This window comes from Pteropus medius, unplaced genomic scaffold (assembly GCF_902729225.1).
Source record: "Pteropus medius unplaced genomic scaffold, Ma_sr-lr_union100, whole genome shotgun sequence".
NCBI lineage: Eukaryota > Metazoa > Chordata > Mammalia > Chiroptera > Pteropodidae > Pteropus > Pteropus medius.
The window spans coordinates 15,162,483-15,185,388 of record NW_024342471.1 but is presented as its reverse complement, the minus strand read 5'-3'; the positions used below and the strand labels follow the sequence as shown (position 1 = coordinate 15,185,388).

At 49.5% G+C, this 22,906-nt stretch overlaps 1 protein-coding gene across 2 annotated transcripts in view; it reads right to left on the bottom strand.

Moving 5' to 3' along the window:
- The window catches only part of TOX2 (TOX high mobility group box family member 2), a 120,813-nt gene that overhangs the window by 73,253 nt on the left and 24,654 nt on the right, over positions 1–22,906 (bottom strand). For both annotated transcript variants that reach the window (XM_039864378.1, XM_039864379.1), the window contains exon 2: positions 1,355–1,420. In XM_039864378.1, coding sequence (XP_039720312.1) covers positions 1,355–1,420 — 66 coding nt within the window. The remainder of the gene's footprint in view (positions 1–1,354; positions 1,421–22,906) is intronic.

Below are 22,906 nucleotides of genomic sequence, written 5' to 3'. Positions count from 1 at the left end.
TACTGTGAAAGGGCTCAGATGAGATGTTCATGGGTAAGCTCTGGTCTTTACCCCTGAAGCACATTTCCAGGCTGATTATGGACAATTAAATGACTTCAGTGGTCTCTTCCAAAATGAGCGTTTCCAGGACCTGGAGTCCTGCCCAGCAGTATCTCGCAGGTTGGCACGCATCCGTGCAATATTAAGGCGGCTTTGCAGCAGGTTAGAGAAGGGAAATGCAATGGCAGCCCCGGCATGAACACCCCTGCGTGTGTGTGTGTGTGGAGCGGGGCAGGGCAGGGCAGGGCAGGGGTGTGCAGCGTCCTGCAGTAGAGTTCCCACACCTGTAGCTGGGACTACCGTATCCTCCCTCACTGGGAAGCTCCCTGAGGACCATGTCTTACTCATTCTGCCCCCATATAGTAGGACACACAAATGTTTGTGAAATGATAGGCTACTGTTTCCCCAGCTAGAAAGTGTAGGCCCAGCCACCCAGCTTGGATTGTCACACCCATCACGACTGCCTAGGCAGAGGGTGGAGGTCAGCTCCACGGACAGGCCACCCCCAGCTTTCCAGGTTTCTCGGCAGCTATGGGACTCCTTGCCTTTCCATCCAGCACCCTGAGCTGCTGCCACCCTGCGGGCACCGCTGCCAGCCTCCAGGTGGCCACGGCCTTCAGTAAGGGCCACCCGGGCCTCCCAGCCTACAGTGAGAACTCTCTCTGGCGTCAGAGTCTATAGTGAGGATGCTCCCAGCTGAATGAAACCTTAATTTTTTGGAGACCAGGCTCTCAGTGGAAAATCAGATTCCCACTCATGTGGACTCCCAGTGGGGATGGGGACAGCCTTGCCCGGGGATGACTCAGACCCCTCCACCACCGGGGAGGACTGCACAGGAAGCCTCTGCTGTCATCTCTTTGCACCAAGTCCACCACCCTCCCCAGTAGCATTAGACAACTCCAGATGGGCAGGAGGACCCTGTGTGACTGCACGGGAGTGTGCACCTCCACACCAATGTACGTCCCCAGGGTGCTGTGTGGTGGCCGGAGGCTGGCGCCCCAGGGAGCGTATGACATCTCTACTCACTGCCGCTGAAAATGTCCCCCCAGCTCGTGGGGAACATGGGCAACACATTTTGAGTTTTATCAAGTTTTTAATGATGCCCATTTTAAGCCAACAGTAGCCAGGCCTGTACCGAGAACACCGTAGTGTTAGTTTGTCCCTTTTAAGGGGACTCAACTGATAGGCTTGATCATTCTGAGAGAGGACAGTAGTAGGATGTCACCCCCACTCGGCATCCCTCCTCACTCCAGGAGCAGCCTGGGTCCAGCCGGCCCAAGGCGAGACCCCCACTCAGAAGGGATGGGGCACTTACCTGGCTGGTTGATAGAAGCTCTGGGTTTCCGTCACTCATCCCCACGTAGGCACTGTCACCATCAAACTGGAACAGAAAGACAGAGAAGCAGCTCTGAGTAAAATGTTCTCAAGAAGACCCCGGGAGGAGGAGCCAGAGGAGGCCGGGGGACTGAATGCACTGAGCGGGAAGGAGAAGCAAAGATGGAGCCCAGGATGCCCAGGCTCCCATTGCAGCAGGGGCTCTGTGCTCCCTGAGGGTCAGCGCCATCATCACACTTAGGAGGAAGAGAGGAGAACCTTTCTGCCCTTTACACCCTGTCCATAAATGTGCCAGGCTGCCTCGTCAGATACGGAGCTCCCCACCCCTGGAAGTGTGCAAAGATCTCTCTCGGCCAAAATGACCTCGGACCCTTTTCAGCTAGAGCTGGAATTCCACATGATGGAGGGAGGCCGAGACCCCCAAGGCCTTGCAGTCATGACAGCCTGCCCGGATGTGTCCTACAGGCCTTACCATCCTGTGGTAGAAATCATGCACAGGAACTGCAGTCCTGTGTTCTGAGAAGCTGCCAATTCTGAATTCAGGAAGAGCTGCCCGCAAGAGGGAGCAGGTGTAATGAAGTGTGGCTGCCCTTTTCCCTGAAGGTGACCTTGAGCTGGTATCTGAACTTCTGAGGTTTCTCATCTGTTAAATGGGGATAATGACATGGTTCCCTCTCTACAAGATGTTGCACTGAAACAAGGAGTTCATTCAATTCCAGTTAGTTCCCTTCCTGTTCCCTTTGAGGCAGGTGTCTGGGATGGCATTCCCTAGAAGCAGAGCCTGAGACAAGGATTCAAATGCATGTGGTTTTTGAGAAGTGCTCTTTAGGAATAACCTTACAGGGTGGGAGGGATGCAGGACAGGGCAGTGGAAGGAGCTAAGCAAGGATGTGGTCTCGGCTGGGGACTTGTTGGAGCCTGATCCCATGGGGAGCTCTGGGTATGAACCGTACCACAGAGTTAAATCCCAGCATGAAGCAAGGGGCAGGACTTCTGTAGCCCAGGTCAGTCAGCCACTGGGAGACAGGGGGAGGCATAACCTGAGCATGGTGGCCCCTTTTGACCAAGGACAGTGCTCCTGAGAATTGTGCCAGCTGTGACCCACGTGTAGCCAGTGCTCACAGCAGATGGGAGATGGCCGTGCTGGCTAGTAAAAAGATCTGGGTGGAGTACCAACGGCAGCTGGCTATTTTAATTGGAAATTTTATTTTTTATTAGGTTATATGCACGTGGTTCAAAATTCCCAAAGTACAAAAAGCAACAGAGTGAGAAATCTCTTCCCACCCCACCTCCTAGCCATCCATTACCCCTCTCCAGAGCCAGAGGCAACCACTGAGTTTACCAGCTTCTTTTACATCCTCTCAGAGATGGTCTGAATATATACATTTTATAGTCATTTCTTTCACATAAATGACAGCATTCTATACATACCATTTTGCATCTTATTTGCCTCATAGCAACACATCTGCGAAAGTCTTTTATATCAGAACATAATTCTGTCTTCCGGTACCTCGTATTCCACAGGATGAATGAAACATATATATTTAACTAGTCGAGCACATGAGCAATTGACTTGTTCCTAGTCTTTTACTAGTCCAGCATTGCTCCCATGAATAGATTTATACATCCATCATTTCGCAGGGGTGTGAATTTACTGTAGGATTAGTTTGTATGATCGCTGAGTCCAGTTGTGTGTGCATTTGCAACTTTGATAGACATTGCCGAGCGGCTCTCATGGAGGCTGTAAAAAGCCACACTCCCACGATCAGGCACAAGATGTCAGTTCATCTCTCACAGAGGCTTCACTCAGAGAGGCTTTCCTCATCAACTGGCTCAGAGGCCAGCCTCCCACCTCTGTGGACTATGAGAGCTCACCCCTGCCACCACCACTCCCCACTCCCCGCTCTACCTTGTTCTTTGTTCCATAGGCTCTTTACCTTCTAGCATCTATATAATTTACCAAGTTCTTTGCCTATATTTGGATTCCCTCTGCTAAAATGGAGACTCCTAAACACCTAGAATAGTGCCTGGCATAGACAAGATACTCAATAAATGCTTGTGGATGGATGGATGGATGGATGGATGGATCGATCGATCGATCGATCGATGGATGAAACCACCACTGCACCATTCCCTGTCTTTTACCAAGCCAGTCTTCCCATCGAAGCAGTGGAATTGGTGGTTTTATCCAACTGCCTGATCAGACCAGGGAGGGATAGAATCCTTCAGTGACTGCTGAATTAGCAAAAGTAAAGGCCAGGCCAGGCATAGGATCTGGGTACTGAACCCCAATGTAGGGCTCCAACCACCACATTGCACCCTGAGCTCATGCTTCAAGGCCCTGTTCAAAGATCACCTCCTCCAAGAAGCCTGCCATGCTGTCCCACCCTCTGGCTGTCCCTCTTAACAAATAGATTGTCTCCACATCTGTCTTCTACCCTGTGTGGGGCAACATGGAGGCTGGACAGTGTCCTGGTCATTTCCAAATCTCTCAGTGCCTGGCACAGGCTGGTATCAGGAATAGGATTATGAGTTGGGCAGGGCAGGGAGCTTTCAAGAATAGCTCCTGGGTACTATTCGATGTGTCACCATGGCCATGTATTATTTGGGTAAAAAGAAAACTTTTTAAAAAAACACACATAATTTATAAGTATGTTCTAAAAGAAAGAAAGATAGGAAATAGAAGGGGGCTAAGTTTAACCAGGTATTTGTAACATTTGATAAAGCGACAGTCATCAAACAATATAGTATAGGCTAAAAATATAAGAATATATATCGAAGGAGGAGAGGACAAGATGTCCCCAAAAGGACTGTGCCACAGCCCATTTATTAAACGCTGACTAGAATGGAGCCACCACAAAAGGAGGAGCCTTGTCTGCCATCTCCCCCAATGCACAGAGCAGACACTCAACGGATATCTGGTGAATGAGTGAACACACCTGGCACCGAGCAAAATGCTTTCCACAGAAGATCTCATTTAACCCTCACAAAACCCCTGTTTAAAACCAAAGAAACCGTTTGAGAGGACAGGCAGACATGTCCGAGATGGTGCAGCTAGGGAGAAGCTGGACAGTTAGTTACAGAATGGTCTGTTTGCCTCTTGGGCTTGGTCTCTCCCACCCGGCTTTACGCACCTCGATGGCAGGGATCGGGGCTTTGCTGCACCATTCCCTGTATAATCGATACTTAGCCCGGCACAAACAGACGTTCGATGAGGATGTGTTAGTGGTTTGGGGCAGGAGGACTCATCCACAGTGAGCAGTGGACAGTGGCACTGGGGATGCGAGGAAAGGAGACCCTGGATCTTGATGTCTGTGTGCTGGGGGTAGGAATGGGGTTGGGCAGTGGGTCCTCCTGAAGTCACCAGAGCCTGCCTCGAGTGAGCTTGAAATTCATTGATTTGTTTAGTCAACCAAGAAAGAGCTGCCACAAGCTGGGGTAAAGCTTGCTTCCTGCTTTCAAGGAGGCCCTAAGACGTTGGTGGCAGCTCTTGAGGCAGGGCCTGGGTCTGCCTCCATTTGGCTATCCCTGGGGGCCTGGCCTGGGCCCTGGGAGCACACCGGGCTGGGGACCTGGCTCCTGAGCGGCCGTGAACAAGGGGCCCTGAAGTGGTGGTGCGACCTGTTTCCTGTCCACCTCTGCCCAGGATTCCACCATGTCAGAGATCTTGGAGGGGGAAAGCAGGGAGGGAGGGGGACCTGAGGGCTCCCAGACTTCCCCTGGCTTGGCCTCCAGTCTGTGGTACTAAGGCCTGGAGCTTTCCCCTCCGCCCTCCACTTGGGGGACCCTTTCTAGAGGAAAGAACATACCCAACGGGAGATGTCACTAAGCCAGCCTCTGTGCTCAGGCACAGCAGGACCACCTCCTCCTCAATGTGCACAAACAAGATCAAAACACCCACATCTATACCCACTGCATAGCAAATGCTGAGTGTGTATGTGACCCCAAAAGTATACGGCATATGCAGTGTGCCCAAGCATGGTGACAACTTAAGCACCACAAACCAATGGGGGCCGATGATCACACACAACACAGTGCTCAAGGCAGCACCTAGTCACACATGTACCACATCCATGGGTACCACAGACCAACAGGAACAGATGGGTCCACAGCACAAGGATGAGTGTGCATATATCACAGACTCTTTACAGGGCTGAGTACACAATATCCACAGCACGCACACAGGGAAAGGAGGGGAGGTCCGATGTGTATAAATACACTACCCGCAACCGTATAGACGTAACGCATGTAAATGCACACACAAACATATGCGGCGTGAGCATGCACAGACATACAAAGCGAAGATGCACATGAACTTAAATTCTGCGCATAGTTCACCATTTATCAGTCCCTCGGTCAAAAATCCTCTTTCCACACCACACAACCTTTCATATGCTTTAAAATATGAAGGAAAAAAAATGCGGGAGGAAACAACGGCCTAAGAATTACCATGAAACGCCAGAACGTCCTCTTACCACCGACTGGAATAGATTAATTTTCCCCATTTCATATTCTAATTATAATTCCTTTTCCCATCACCATCTTCAGTCCTCATTACAGCTGGAAGATTGTTCTGCAAAAGCCAGGCCTTCATCTTCTCTTCCCAAGAGTTTTGTCATGGAAATGAGTTTTGGAATCTGAAAGAACCCACATTTTTGCAAATACCGAATGTGTGGGGATAACCCTTTCATGACGGCCACCGGGGACTCAGTTCACAGAGGCTTCTAAAAGGGCTGTCTCTCCTCACACAGTGTGGTCCCCTTGGCGAGAGGGGCTCCTGGGCCCCTATTCCAACAGCCTCCTCCCCAAGCTAGACCCTTTATTTTTTTAATATTTAAGGGAACTTAGCAAATAGGCAGCCAAGGTGAAAGATGAGAAGCCCTGATCTTAAGTGAGGCAGATGATGCTGGCTCCATCTGTGCCACCTCGGGAAAGCTCCTGAACTGCTTGAAGCCTCAGTTTCCTCATTCTTATGACCCACAGAGTCACTGATTCATAAAAAGTGTAAATTAAATAACTGTGGAATGGACAAATGTGATAAGTGGGAGGATGAATAGATGGAAGGGAGGGAATAAAGGATGGGATGGATGGATGGATGATGGATGGTATAAATCAGCACTGTCAAATAGAAATATAATGCAAGCCACTTACGTAATTTAAAATTTTATAGTAGCCACCATTAAAAAAATAAATATAAACAGGTATAATTAATTTTTAATGACTTTTTAAATTTAACCCAATATATTCACAATAGTATGATTCCAACATGTAATCAGTAGAAAAATTATGAATGAGATGATTTACATTTTTTGGTAATGTCTGAGAAATCTTTAAGGAAACTTAGCAAATAATCAGCCAAAAGTCACACGTTGCTGGTGCTTAACATAATGAATAGAGCAGAGAATAGTTGGAATGGTAAGATGAGTGATGTATGGTGGGTAGGTATACGGGTGGGATGGAGGCATGGAGGGATGGAGGGATGGGGAGTTGGAGGCAAGATGAATGGTCTGGGGAATGAATGGGCCAGTAGGTGGATAAACAGGTGACACCACGGCTGGATCAGAAAGTGGGATGGGTGGGTGGAATGGATAAATGTGTGGGCAGAAGGGTGGGTGGGATGTGTGGATTGGATGGTTGGGATGGGAGGGAGTAATGGATGGACGGATGAGATGGGATGGCTAGATAAGTATGAAGAGAGGTGGATGGGAAGATGATTGGGATAGCGGGTAAGATAAACAAAGATGGTTAGGATGGGTGTGTGGGGTCCATGGATAGATGTCTGGGTGGATGAGCTGCCTGGGTAAATGGAAGGTATTGAATGGGTGGATGCAATGGATAGGTAGGTGGATAAGTGGGTCTGGTATTTCCTTCTCACTCTATCTACGGTTTCCCTGGACAATGTCATAACTTCTCAGGGTTGCAACATGTCACTGACTTTCAAATGGTCATCTTTAGCTGAGTCACCTCCAGATTCCAATGTACAGTTTCCCCCTGGACATCTCCCCCATTTGGTCCATGAGCACCTCAAATACAACACACCCAACGCTGAACTCGTGTCACCTCAATGGACCTGCTCATTCTCCAGGGTTCTATTGTCATGAGAGAAGGTGTCACCTTGCACAAAGTGCCATAGTCAGGACCTCCAGGGCAACTCGTCCCCTTCCCTCCTACATCCCCCCGAGCCAATCACCCGCAGAAGCTTTTTGCTCAGCTTCCCCTCCCCCTCAATCCATCTTCCACCCTGCCTGTCACTAGCTGTCTTTTGGCAATGCCTCCGCTGCTCAGATGAACCCTGGCATCCAGGAGGCTCCATGACAACCAGACCTGAGCCTCAGCTCCCACAGCGTCCCAAACGTTCCAGGATTTTCCAGTGCCAACTGCTTTTGCACACACTGTCCCTTCATCAGTGTGGAGTTACCATTCTCCCTTCCTTTAACCACTGAAATCTAACTCTTCCCAGGTCTTTTTTCTGGCTGTGCGCTGCAGCCTTAACAGTCTTGCTAGCTTCTATAAACACATATTCTTGGGCCCAACCTTAAAGCCTCCATCCCAAGTCAGCTTTGGACTTAATTCCACTTCCACGCATAGTGTGATATACTGGGCGACATTTCAGCATTTATTCCTGAATTGAAATATTTGTTCCACCACTTAATAGCTGTGTGCGACCTCGGCTTTAATCTCTCTTTGCCTTAGTTTCCTCACCTGTAAAGTGGTATTGATGGTAGTTATTAATTTTTGACCCATAAGTTAAATATATGTAACATAATGCTTAATAATGGAAATGATTTTTGACAGGTGCTTAATAAATGCTATCTGCTCTTGCTATTATGTGCTAAACTCTTGTCCCTTCGGCAGCTGCCATCGCCCTCAGTCCAGCAGGGAACCATGTCTCCTATGTCACTGAAGCCATCGATATCCCCTCCAAGTCTTGCACCTTCCCCACATCACTTACATCACAATCACACCCATCCTGACCTTTCCTTTAGTCTGATGGGTGAAGCATGTCCCTCCTGTTCAACCCTTTCACCTTGACCTCCCTTTCACCCCCTCCCTCCCATGTCTTCTCCTCATTCATTCTCACGCTTGGTCCTGGGTCTAAGATCTGAACCAATATGAAATCAGTCAATGTCCTTCTTGTATCACATACTGAAGCGCCTACAATGTACTAAGTAACACGCTCCCACCCGTTGGAGATCTATAATAAATAAGGCTTGTCACAGGGCATTGAAAAGAGGGAAGACCAAAGGAATTATGAGGTTACAGAGGGGGCAACGGTCACTGCTCATTGACGGATATCTGGTGAGTGCTTATATGTGCCAACATTGTATTGACACCAGACACATCGTAAGGATGACGACAGCCCCTGCCCTCAAGGAGCCCTCAGTCCTTTGGAGAAGTTTGGGAGAAGAAAACACTCCTATTCTCCGAGTCTGAGTAAAGAAGATGGGCCAGTCTTTGGCCATAGTCCCAAGACAGGAACAAGTAACCACAAAACTCGTTTGTAGCCAGTCCCTCTTGCTTAGTGACAGCTTCGCATTCACCCAGCCCCTGAAAATCAAGCAATCAGTAATAGTCTTACTCCAATAGCCACATGTCCACAACCAGGGGTCAGCCAGTCCCAGAACCTCCTGCTTCTGGAAGGCCCCCTATCCCAGGGCTCCATGCTTCCCCAAACCCTGCAAAGACGAGCTCTTGCTTGATTTGGAGAGACTAGCTTTGCAAAGTATAGCAATGAATTCAGCGTCCTGTTTTAGATATCGAATGATGGCCTCTTCTTAGACCAATGTGACCATGGCAGGATAAGGTTATCACAGAGGAGTAGAAGCAGGGAGGAGGGCCTTTCAAAAGAGGCATTCTGACAAAGGTGACTTGGAAGCTCCAGAATGTATGACAACCAGGAGTTGGCCAGGTAAAGAGCAGGGAACATGACATCCAAGGCTGCTGTGAGCACAGGGTAGTGAGCAACTACTGTATACCAAACCTCACCTCAGAGCTGTGCCTGGTCATCTCATTGGAACCCTCCCAGAAATTCTAAGGCTACATGACCAGCCCCATTGCAGAGATGAGCAAGGAAAGACTCGGGGTGGTTGGGGAGCTTGCCCAAAGCCACCCAGTCAGTTCTAAACTTGGCCTTGACTCCAGGTACCAAAGCAACAGTCGTTCTGTAGAAGCTGCTGCCCCTCCCCTCTGCACAGAGACACAGATCAAAGACCAAGGATGCACAGCCCTTAGGCCAGCCAGTCACAGACACCAAGAGATGAGCCTCACAGAGATCTGAAGAGGAAGCAATCAAAGCCACATACACTGCTCCCCACATCAGGCCATGAGAGCACTCGTTCTGTACAGATAAAACACAGCTCGAAAGATAGAGGCATCTAAAAAAAAAGAAAAAGAAAGAAAAAGACAGAGGCAGCAAATGTGGCAGCTGCACCCTGGGCCCTGCCGAGAATGTGGTTTTAGGTGGAAGACTCACAGAGAGATGCACGTCAGGACCAGGAGACGTTGGGGGAGGGGGCAGAGAGGCATTGCACAGATGAAATGGAACAGGGGTAGAGCCCCAGGCTCAAACTCTGACCAGGTCCTGTATGTTTAACTCCAGGCCCACCATCACCCAGAGAAGGATGATAGATATAGCACAGTCATTGCAGACATGGGCTCTGACGCCAGGCTTCCTGGGTTCAAATCTTGGGCTTGCTTTTCAAGCTGAGTGCCCTTTTAATAAAGTTACTGTCTCAGTTTCCTCATCTGGAAAATGGGTATGACTATCATTTGGATTAAATACGTTAACACAAAGAATGTGTTTAGATCATTGCCTGGTACAGGGAAAGCACTTAACAATCGTTAGCTATTACTTATATTATTATTTAATCTTCACGACAACCCTACAAGGATGCCATAACTGCTTCTTTTCTGAAGATGAAGAAACTGGGGCTTCGTGCAAACCTTTGAGGTCCTGAGCATGGGAAAGACCCCTGATGCCTCTAGCCACCAAATATAATTTGAAATAAAATTCATAAATTAAAATCTTTGTAAGAGAGTCCAACTGAGGCCTGATTTCTTTCCACGATGATGACTTGTGCTTTCTTCCTGAAATATCAAATATCAATTTCTTTCCAAAGAATGGTTTTCTCCTTAGCTCCTGTTTTGCCAGACATAACATGCATTCTTACTCTGCCCTCTGAGAAATATAATCCAGTGTGATGACTGAGGCCCAGAGAGGTTAGGGGATCTGCCCAAGGCTACACAGCCAGAACATGACCAAGCTGGCCTCACAATAGCCCACGCTGGCTTCCCAACTACACAATTTGCAAGCTGGTGATCCCACGACTCTGGGCCTGGGGTCTTATCTACCAGTAAGGGGGCCAACACCTTGGGCACAGCCTGACAGCGGGGCTGGGAGCGGGCTGTGGCCACTGCAGGACCCTCTTCTCCACTGCTGAGAAGAGTTGGCTTGGACACTGCCACTTGTTTTAGTCAATAAAACATGGAGAGGCAGTGTGAAAAGCCAGTGATCACTACAGCTTGGTGGTGGAGCGCTACCAGGCAGGTGAACTAGCTCCTCCGGAAGGTGGGGATCACTGCCTCTGGTTTACAGATGAGGAAGCAGAGCCCTCCCACCTCCCACCTGGCTCCAACCATGCTCTCTGTAGAATCTGCACTGTCCAGTGTGGTGGCCACCAGACACACGTGGCTATTGAGCATTTAGCATGTAGCTAGTCCAAAGTGAGAAGTGTTTAAGTGTAAAATACATATTGGTCTCAAAGCCTTATTACAACAAAAAAACAAAAAAGAATGTAAAATGCCTCAGCAATATATTTCCATTGATTATATAAGATTTTGGATATATAGAGTTAACTAAAATATATTATTAAAATTAATTTTATGTTTCTTTTTACTTTTTTTAAAGTGGCTACTAGAGAATTTTAAATTACATACGTAATTTGCGTAACATTCTACTGGACAGTGCTGATCAAGATGCCAGACCCTCTGCTCCAGACCCAGAACCTCAGAGATGGAAGAGTCCACATCAGCAATAGTCGAATCCAATTCTCCTGGTAGATATGAGGAAACTGAGGCCCATAGAGGGAGAGTGACTTGTTTAAGGCAAGAGGATGGCACAGAAGCATTCACTCATTCAAGAAATGTTCATTGAGTTCTAGGTGGTGGAGAGCAGAAAACAGAATACTGAGCCACATCTCAGCCCAGGGGTGACGCGGTGATGGTGCAGGCCTCCTTGCCTGGCCAAGTGCCCCTGGAGACCAGGGCAGTTAGACTTGGCACCAACCCCTCATCCCTCCACAGTTGGCTCTGATCACAGAGCCCGTAGACTGCAGATAGAAACTCCAGCTCCAACCCAGAGCAGATATACCTCAAAGACCACTGGTGAGTCCCACCACAGGGCGTGATCCAGCTGCAGCTGACGAGAGGGCCTGATGGGCAGGGTATCCCAGTGGGCATAGCATAGCCGCCTGGCAGGCCTGTGTTTCTTCCACTGGTGGTAGCTTACACGCCATCCGCATTACCACAGATTTATGGCAAAAATTATCCTTTCTCTCAGTTCCATTTAAAGCCATTTGGAGCTCGCTCCCATCCCCGATTATAAATCTAATTGCACATTCCAAACAGACAAGCGCTCATTAAGCTTTAATTATGCACATGTTGTTTTCAACAAACATTTTCATTTGGCCGCTCCGAGGGGGAATGATTCCAAGGAGGCTTTAGACACTGCCTATGGCTGCAGGGAGCCGAGGCCTGGGAAGTGGGTCAGGGTGTGGTCAGATGAGGCCATCCAAGGGCAGGGCCAGGACCCCATCAGTGCTGGCTCATGACTTTGATGGCTTTCCATCCAGCTTCTGCTGCAGGAGATGTCAATGTGTGAGTTCTCAGCTGGTCCCACCTATTCCCCCAGTGTGCCCAGAGTCTTATCTAAGCTGGCCGATGGGCCTCTCTGGGATGGGGAGGAGAGAGGATAGGGACCCACACTCCCAGCTCTGAAGGATAAACTCACCATCAGTGGGAGCTGACTTCTTCAAAGCCTTAGGGCTTGTCCCTCCTCCCACCCCACAGACTGCAGCTGGGCCATCTTTCTCCAGCACAATCTTCCACTCCCTCATTCGTTCACTCATTTATTCCACAACTATTTACTGAGCACAGACTTAATCAAGTGATGCAGGGCCAATGCGGATCACAGCAGAAAAGGCCCCTGTCTGCTTCTGCCCAGGTCATTCTCCTTCAAGCCTCATCTTCTCCACTAGAGAAAAGTCAAATTCTTTACTGTAGCATTCAGAGCACTTGAGAACCTGCCCCCTGCTAACTTGACCATCCAGGCTGGCCTCTCATCCCTTTCACGCTCCTCCCCTACTCTGCCTGAGATGTCTCAAGCTCCCTGCATGAACCACATGCTCCCACACGTCTAGGCTCCTATAACTTTGTATTTTCCACCTGAACCTTCCTTCTCTTTCTTTTCCTGGCAGTTAATTCCCATTCACTATCATGTTGTCTCCCTTTAGGAAACCATTGCTGACACTCACTCCCAGACCAGAATGGCTGCCCCCAGCTGGGGAGCATCTACAAAAGCATTTATGGAACCATAATACCATAACCGGCTGCCACGTGTCCATTTCTAAGACCAGCCTGCCCTACTATTTCCCTTAAGGATCATCTCCTCCCAGGATCGACAGAAGTACGTACTCGCTGTGTGGCCTGAACAAGGTCATCCTCTGTCTGGCCTCAGTTTCTTCATTTGTACAAGGACAAGTTGAATGAGCAAGGCTCTCTGGGCCCCTCAGCGGTTCTGTCTGTTTTAAGTTTCGTGGTTTGTCTGGGAGCTAGACCTTCCTCTTCCCGCCTGAACAGTGTCCCAAAGACACAACCTGCCTTCAAACATCCAGCCAGGACCCTCCAGAGCTGAGGGAGCTCGCCAAGCCATGTTTATCGAGCACAAATGGCACACGCCCAGAGATGGGAGGACAGGAGTGATGCAGAACCCCCAAGGCCTCTCCTCAAAGAGCTTCTGGAAATACAAGCAAGTGAAATACACATGTGTTTTTAAATGGATATCAAGATCCATTCAGTACCTGATGGTTACTTGTGGTTTTAGGTCAGGGTCCCAGGAAACAGACTCTGAGTTGTGAGGTGGGAAGTTCAGTGGGGAGCCCTACAGGACAGTGAGGGAGCAGGACTGGGCAGAGGGACAAAAATGGACTGTGATGCAGTCACATCAGAGGCCTCAGCCTGTCCCAAGTCTGGAGCTGGGATGGCTCTGCAAAGATGTCCCAAATTGAAGCAGCGAGCTGAGCCGCTGCATTCCCAAGCGGGCAGTCAGTGGATCCCCGCTGCCTCTGTGGAGGATGATGAATAACGCTGGCCAAGGACCCCCACTTCCACCAAAGGCAAAACCTGGAAAGAGACACAGCTGTGAGGTGGTAGCAGCCAATATTCTCAACAGCTGGCAGAATGAGTGTCTCAGTCAGGAAAAGATCTGGGTGACTTATGACAGTGTCCACTAACGTTATGATCATTGATTCAAATTTGGGTGATATTTACATAGCGCCTACCATAAGCCAGGCACTCGTAATTGGTTTACGAATTTTAACTCACGTAATCCTCACAACAACTCTATGAGGTAAATTACACTCCTATGGCTCCCGTTTTACAGATGAGAAAACCGAGGACAAGTGAGGTTAAGTGGCTTACCCAAGGCCACACAGCTAGTAGTAGAGTCAGGATTCAAACCCAGGAAGCAGAACTCCAGAGTCCAGACTGTAATGACAAAGCTATGCCACTCCTCCGGCTCTGCCCTGCTGCTTCGCAAAGGCACAGAGCTGTCCACTCCCAGCCTCAACCCCAGAGGCTGGGCTGCGGTCAGCGGTCAGCGGTCAGCGGTCAGCAGTCCAGAGCCTTGGGTTGCCCGGCGCTGCCAATATTTGTGTTTGACAATTATCTATCATCCGAGCAATTGGGAACAAGTCCCAAAACAGATCCTCGCCAAAGACAATTAACTAACAGCCACATGAGTATACATAGGGTGGGACTGTGGCATTGGGAAGGGAGGGGGCAGAGTGTGGCTGGGACAATAAGCAGCAGATGAGCTGGAAGATATTTTCTCCCCGGCTCTACAAAACAAGCCACAATCATGCCACAAAGGGCTTGTATTGTTGGAAGGGAAATATGTCAACGACAGTGTTCAATCGTAGGGCAGTTAAAAAAAGAAGAAAAGAAAAAAAAAATCTTTTGAAAGTGTAATTTGACCTAGAAAGGTTTTCTAGGGCAGCTGAACTTGGCACTTTTGCATCTAACCCCAAAAACCTAACACAGACAAAGTGCCATGTTCGCTTCCTTCTGTCAATACCAGATAACACAGGAAACGGTATTTGTAAACACTGCAGCTATGTGTTTTTAAATGCTGTATGAAAATCGGCCTTTGGACTTGGGAGCTGCGAGAACACTGGAGCAGGCCAGCTCTGGCAGCCCGCAGACCCGGGTTCACGGCCGGGCTCCACTCTTAGCCGCTATGTGACTGTGGCAGGGGTCTCACGGCCCTGATGCTCACAGTCGTCTCCTATAAGATGGGAATGGAACTAGTGGGCTCGTGGTGCCGTCTGGTCGTGTGCAGGCACACCGAGGTGCTCTAGAAAGGCTGGGTCCCAATTCCACCCCAGCTGCCTTTCCAGGCGGAGGGCCACCCTCTGTTCTTGACTATCGAATTCCGCTGCCCCAGGTCTGGACTCTCCCTGGTAACCCTGAAGCACAGGAGCCAGGAGGGCAGAGGGGACAGGGACTGGGGTGCTTTATCCTAACGATCTTTTCTCCCCAGAAAACACAGAGTGAGCAAACCACGCTCCAAGGCACAGCACGTGCCAATGAGTTCTTCTAATTCATCTTTACTATCGAGCAACCCAGGGTAAATCAAATCACGGGCCTCAGGTCCTCAGAGACATTCCCATGATCCCATTGGGGAAACTGAGGCTCAGGCTGGTAGATGGCCCACAGTTACTGGCAACAGCATGCTGAGGGTGACAACCACCAGGTTACCCGATTCCCTGAGCCTATGCCTCCAGAAGAAGCCAGAGTTAGCCCTGTCACTGTAAAAACCAAGGACGCAGACAGCATCCCTACCTTTGCCAGGCCCTGATCTAATCACTTACTATGGACTTGGCCTTGTGCCAGGCTCTCACGGGACCAAGAACACAGAAGTGATCCCCAGAGAAGTTTGGGGTCCACAGCAAGTCCAGGCATCGCCACCAAGGCACCAGGTGGAGGTAGGCCAGGTGAGAGCAGTTGATGCACACCTATCAGGTGCAGGGACCATCAGAGTGAGCAAGCAGTAGGCAGCTGGGAGAGTAAGAAAACTGTGGTGTATGTCGGGGGCAGGGTCTAGGTGGGTTATAGTGCAGAGTGGACATGAGGAATAAACTTTCAATAATAATAATAATAATAATAATAATAATAATAATAATAATAAACGGTGGGAGTTTGAAGCAATAGTTCTAAAAGAAGGGTCATGGAGGGGAACCTGGTTTGGCCAGAGTGAAACATTCTGTGAAGCGACAATTGAATGATTAAAGCAGTGTGGTTGTGATGTCAAAGGAGAACTTTAAATCATTGAAACAGACGAGACAGTGCAGAATTAGACTCAACTATGTATGGAAACATATTATGTTAAGGAGGGCACATACAATATGCTGGGCACCATGTGACGTGCTTGACGTGTGATATTTACACTCAATCTTTACAACAAGCCTGTGAAGAAGATACTGTGATCCTGTTTAACAGAAGAGAAAAGCTCAATTTAAGGAACATGCTCGAGGATCACATAGCTAGAAAGGGGCAAAGCCAGAATCTTAACCTCCTCAAGCTCACGTTCATACAACTACTCTATTTTGTCTCTCCTTTTGGAAACAAAGAGACAAAGGCCAATTATTTAATAAACGGAATGGGGATAACAGGGTTATCCTGTTCTTTTTTAGGAACACTGAACTAGATACCCACTGCAAGCCACCCACCAAAATGTACTTAAAACGGATTAAAGAGTTAAGTATTAGAAGTCATGTTATAGGGAAATATCAGAAAACAGAACAGAATGTTTATCAGATTTGCAACAGGATAACTTCCTCAGCCCTTGAAGCAATCACGCAGGAAGGGAGATTGACAGATTCAAATATATATGCATTAATATCTTCTGTAGAAGGAAGCATAATGAAACTAAAATGAAAAGGACATCAGACTAAGAAAATATCAGCACCAACTATGAGACAGTTAATATACTCGATGTAGAAACGGCTCAGTCAAATTAAAGAGACAGCAAGATGCCGAAAGACAAAAAGACATGGGACAAAAACAGGAAAGTCACACAGGTGGCAATCCACCAAGAAACAAATACATAAAAAAAAAAAAAATGTATACTTGATTCCATGACAAAGAGAGAAATGTACAAGAAACACAGACACTATAGTGAAGCTGGGCTATTCCCACCACTGCTGTCCTGGAAACAGTTTCCAGCCTACTGGAAAGCAACATGGTACCCACCCTCCGGCAGAGAGCCAGCCAGAAGAAGCAGGGTACACAAGGACCCGAGACCCCTGCTTGCTGCCTCAGGAGTCAGCCCCTCACCACACATTTATCTCAAGTCCATCCAGTCTTGCTTAAAACCGCCTTCTGTTCTGTGTGCTGGAGAGGGTATCGGTGATGGATGAGACACAGTCTTTGTCCTCCTGAAGCTTTGGTGTAGTGAGGGGAACATAACTAGGAATTAAAATATGGGTGGTAAATATTTTGGGAACCAGAGTACATGGGAGCCTAGAGACTTTTCAGAGGACGTAGCTTCTAAGCAGATCTCCCTGCAGGCTGAGTGGAATTAGCCAGGTGAGGGCAGAAGGCACCAGACAGTAGGGAGAGAGCAGTGGAACAGCATTTGCCAAGGCCAAGAGCTGGAGAGGCGGGCCCATTCATGGAGGCGGGAGGCAGCGAGATCTTAGATGCAACAGCAAATAGCGCTTTATCCCGATGGGGCTCAGGGCTACATTGGGAAGTTGAGGCTGAAGCCCAGAATGTGAGCTGCATTTCAGAAACTGGACTCTGGCTTCTGGATGGAGAATGGGTTGGGGATGGTAAGGTTTGAGCCTATCTAGGAAGCCAGGCAGAAGCTGCTGTGATGATCACAAAGCCTGGGCAGAGAAGAAACAGTCGATAAAGCAATAAGAATTAAAACAGTATGGCAGTGATTCAAAAATTTGTATTGATGGTAGAAAGGGAAGAAAGGTTGGAACTAGAATAAAACCACGACAGTCCCCAGTGTGTTTTCCAAAATACAGAACTGAGAGTCTCAGAAATGAATGAAAGCTGCCAAGAGCAAGGGATCCCCAGGAGTCGGAAAGGGGGTGACTCACGTAGTTAGTTCGCAAACCCTAATTTCCTCTTCTTGGTCACACACTTCCTTCTGACTTCTTTTTCTGATGATTCATAAGAAAAAATTTTGCCTTTTAAATCAAACCAGAAATGCTTGCATACCTGGGCTCACTCTGCCCAAGCTTTAACCTCTGCCCCTGAGCAAACCCCAACTTAACCCCAGGTGACAAAGAAGACGCTGGATGCCACAAAAGTGAGAGGAAATGAGATTTCTGGCTCACTTTCATGCCCCTCAAGGGTCCGCAGCAGCAGTACACACACAGGTCCACAGCCCCCTTAGCCAGAACACATGGGGTTTCAGAATTCAGAATTTGTCTGGATTTCAGCTAAGGGAGTTTAGAGCTGAATCAAGTACTGGGAACACATGGGCTAGGCCCTTGTTAGAAGACCATCCCTCTATACGTCCATTTTACAGATGAGGAAACTGAGGCTCAGAAAGTAAAAGAAACTGCCCAAGGTCTCACAGCTATCAGGTGGCTGAGCGGGGATTCGAACCCAGATCTAATGTCTTTCCACATGCATGTGTGGATCCTCCAGGCTGCTGAAATGCCAGGCAGAGCGTTTCACATTATGGGGAATATGGGCGTCTCTGGGATTGGGCCAAGACCAGGTGTAATGGGAATCGGGCAGCTCCTCCTCAGGTGCTTGTCTCCTCAGACAGGTCCAGGAGCATGTGGCCACCCTCAAGGCCCAGAGCTCCCAGCATCCTCTGCAGACATGGTCTCAGCCCTCGCAGGCCTCAAAGTCCCCCGGGGGAGGCAGGCGACAAACAAGCAAGCATACAAAAGTGGCTACAATTCTGGTAAATGCCGTGAAGCAGGCCAAGAGAGTACAGAGGTAGAAGACGGAGAGAAACTTCCTTGACGAGGTCTCTCTCTAGAGATGACCATTAAACTGGGGGACCCCTGAAGGAGCAGAAGGAGCCTGCCACATAATAAGTAGGGGTGGGAGCACTGTGGGCAGAGGAATCTGCCAGTCCCTGGGGTCAGGGGGCAGGAAGCTCTCACCTGGGGCAGGAATAATGTGGCTAGAACATAGGAAGTAGAGAGGTGGGACGAGGAGGCGTCCAGAGCTGCCAGCAGGGGCCAGATCGGGTGGGGTCCTGGGGCTATGGGAGGGACTTAGATTTCATCCCAAACAGGAAGCCTTTGGAGAATTTTTGCAGAGGAGTACTATGTTCCGATTTATCCTTTAAAATATGACCCAGGCTGCCATATGGAGGAGGGATTCTGTGCGACTCCATTCTGTGAGTCTGAGTTCTCTCATCTATATAACGGGTTCACGAGACACCTTGTGAAAAGCACAGCCAAGGGGTTTCTGGCACAGGGCTGACTCCTAGAAGGTGGAAGGGTTTTTGCCCCTAATCACACACCAGGAGAAGCCCGTCCTAAATCATCCATGAGTCACTCCCCTGCTCACACTCCTTCGAAGTTCCCTTTGTCTTTGACTCTTCCCCTTGGTCCCCAGGTCCTGCTCGATCCGGTTCCTGCTGACTTCTTCGCCTCCCATCGGACCTCTACTCTCCTGCCCGCTGAACCACTCCTGAAACGCAGCCAGGCCCTTGGCCTAGAGCACAAGCCTCCTCTGCACTGGCACTGCTATCAGCCTCCCCTTCCTTCCCACAAACACTGGACGAGCATCAGCCCTGGGCTGGCCCCGTCCCGAATACTTAGAGGCTCCAAAAGTAAGCTGAAGACGTGTGTGCACATGCTCATGTGTGTCCGTGCCCATGAAACAAGGACCCAAACGAATCCAGCCTGGCCCTCTTCTGCCCGCTGGGCTGGCTCTTATCCCCTCACTCGTGCATCCATGTCCTGAAGGAGGGTTTACTGAGCATCCACTTGGTGCTGGGTACCATTTCAGGCCCCTGGGATATAGCAGTGACCAAAAAGATCCCTGGAGCTTCCCTCTTGCATTGGAGACAGAAAACAAACAAGAAGCATAGTAAATAAGTCACTTACATAGTATGGTAGAAGGTTCTAAGAACTATAGAAAGAAGAAAAAGGCGACCAGGTGAGATGAACCAGAGTCCTGGAGTCGGAGGGTATATAAGTGTAAACAAGGTCGTCAAGGAGGCCTCATTAAGAAAGTGACAGTTGAGCAAAGACTAAGAGGTGAGGGAGTGCGTGGCACGTACACGGGGGAGAAGCAGCCCATGCGAAGGCCCCACAGTGGGAGCGTGCCGGTGGAGATGGGTAGGTGGGCAGAACGAGCAAGGGGGGAGGGAGGAGAAGCCAGAGAGGCAGCAGGGGATGGAGTGTACCCCACAGATGGCACTGAGATTACCCTTCCCCAGAGAGAGGAAGCCAGCACTTTTTCCGTGGCCTTATCTGATGCTGTGGTCAGAAGAGCCAGCGAGGGCAGGGGTGAAGGCTGCAAGCCTCGGCACATCCGAGGAACCTCAGTGGGGCCTCGGAGCAGCTGACATCCGCTTGGCCTGCGGCTTCTTCCTGTGGCTTCTGCATCTCAGGTTGCCCCATGGTTGCTATTTTTGCTCCTGTTTGGGGTTCTATGCAGGGCTCCTCTGTGCGCGATACTCGGAGCCAGTGGGCCTGGCCCCTCTTTGGGTTTTCTCTGCTCGGAGCAAAGCGGAGGGACCATTTAAAGGTCCCAAGTGTCCTTGGGGACATCTACTGTCCAGCAAGTGGGAAAGAAGAGGGAATTCGTTATAGGTGTCATTTTGTCACTGCTCATGGCCCTCCAAAATCAGAGAGGTTAGGTGACTTGTCTAAGGTCACACGGCCAAATCAAACCACAGGCTGAGGATTCTAACCCAGTCTTTCTAGGTCTGAAGGCACTGAATTTGCAAGGGGTTATTTGCCCTTACTGCCTAAATAAATGTTTCCCAAGCACATATTCTGCGCTATTTGGCCTTCCAGAAGGCAGGGGGATGAAGGTGCATCCAGTCCTCTCGAGGGCATCACAGCACTGATGGGGAGGGCTTGACGGGGTGGGCACAGAGAGGGCTCCCTGGCACAGACTGTGGAGGGTCAGACAAGGGGGCGATCTGAGAAAGGGTCTGGAAAACAGTGATGCCATGACTCTGTCTACATGAATAAGCAGGAGTTCAAAGGGTAGAGGAAACATATTCTAGACAAAAGGGTCCGCATATACAAAACCGAGACGCATGGCAGCTTGGTCAGTGGGGAAGGGGACTTTCAGAAGCTGCAGGGCAGTAGTTCTGCCTAGGAGGGAGGAAACAGAAGTGAGCCTGCAGAATGCAAAAACTGAGATCAGGCCGGTGCCCCAGCCCCCCAGTGGGGCATATTAAGGGTATCCTCAGAACAGATCCAGGAGGCCACTTAGGACCGTGCGATAAAAGGCTTTAAGCAGGGGAGGAGTTCGCAGAGATCCCACTGGCTGCTGTGAGGAGAACAGACTCTAAGGGGGAAGGTGGAGGCAGGGAGACCTGGGCGGAGGCTCCAGCTGTCACCCAGGTGACAGGTAATAGGGAAGCGGGGAGACAATGGCTGTACCCTGAAGGTGGAGCCAGTGGGGAGTGAGGCAGAGAGGCGAGTCAAGGATGACTTAAGTCAAGGAGTAGACAGTCATGGTGTTTACAAAGGTGGGCATGATGGCAGAGGGCATGTCGATCAAGATAAGGACCATTTAAAGCCACCTTCTCCTTCAGATGAACCCTCTGGGGACAAGGAAGTGCAAATCAAATCTGTCTTTCTATAAGACTTCCCCATTCTTTTTCCTTTTCAACTACAGTTGACATTCGATGTTATATTAGCCTCAGGATGACGTCCCCATTCTTAAGGGGCTGCTGCTCCTTCGGCCCCCATTGTTCTGCACAGCAAGTAGGACCCAGAGAAGGTGAATATGTTGCCTAAAGTCCCATAGCCAGAAATCAAGAGAGTGAAGCCTGCCAGCCCAGATCCGCCTGATTCCTACTCCAGGGCCCATCTCGGCAGACACATGGCAGCAAGAGACCCCATACCCTTCTGGAGAAATGGCCCCCAGGGTCCCGGAGAGGCTAGAATCCACTCCCCACCTATGATATGTCAGGGCTTCATTTATGAATGTCCACACACAGGAACATTTGCCAGGCCGGGCAGAGGTGGGGACTCCTGGGCAGTCCTTGGGCCCCTGTGAGGCCATCTGAGCTGTTCTCTGCTCCCAATTTCATTAATTACTAGTTTATGAATGTACAAGTCAGCGGAGGGCAGAGAGTTGTCACAGGTGCCACTAACTGCGGAAAGGAAATTAATTTCAAACATGAAGCTCACGCCCCTCTGGCAGTGCCACCTACAGCCCTGACTTCCAGCACGGAGTTGAACAGTCGGGGTTGGTGGGACCAGCCTGAATTACTGTTCTGAGGGAACTGGAGACCAAAGGAAGGTGAACTTGCCCCCAAACAATTACATAGCAGGGCACACACGCATGACTCCGCTTCCCACTCCCCAGCCACTTCGTTCTTCCCATAATTACTCAGCAGGTGCCTGCTATGCTCTAACAGACACCCTGGGCCCCAGTCGAAGGCTCCGCCGGGTCCCCTCACCAGAAGGAGAGAACATTTTTATTTGCTAAGTACCAACAATGTGCTGTACATATCTTGTCTCGTTTAATCTGCCTAACAATCCACCATTTTGAAGGCAAGGAAATTCTGGCTCAGAGAGGTAAGGTGAGCTGCTGAGGTCACACAGCAAACAAGGAACAGAGCCAAGGCTCAAAGCCAAGTCTTAAAGCCAAGTTCAGCTGCTGTACTCCAGGTTCAGGGGGTGTGCAGGCTGACCATACTACAGCCACACTCTTCCTTCTAAGGCTACCTCCCTTGGAAGGCCTTCCTCCCTGGCCAGCCCAGAGCTCTCAGCAAACACTGCTTTATTGGCTGGCAGTTGTCCTGAGACCCCACCAACACAACACTGTTCAGAAAGTGTTAAAAATAAAAGAGTCAGTTCCGTTTCAAGACAGCCAGTAAGTCCCTGTTAATCCCTCTCCCAGAAGTGACCAGAGACATAAAGAAATTCATATCGGCCAGGGCTGTGAAGCTGACTGTGGCCCTGCAGTCGAGCTCCCTAAGAAGAGAACCAGAACACAGGGCCTCTGGCTACGAGCATAAGAGGAAGGCTCCCCAAGACATACACGCATGTGCACAGAAACACACACACACACACACACA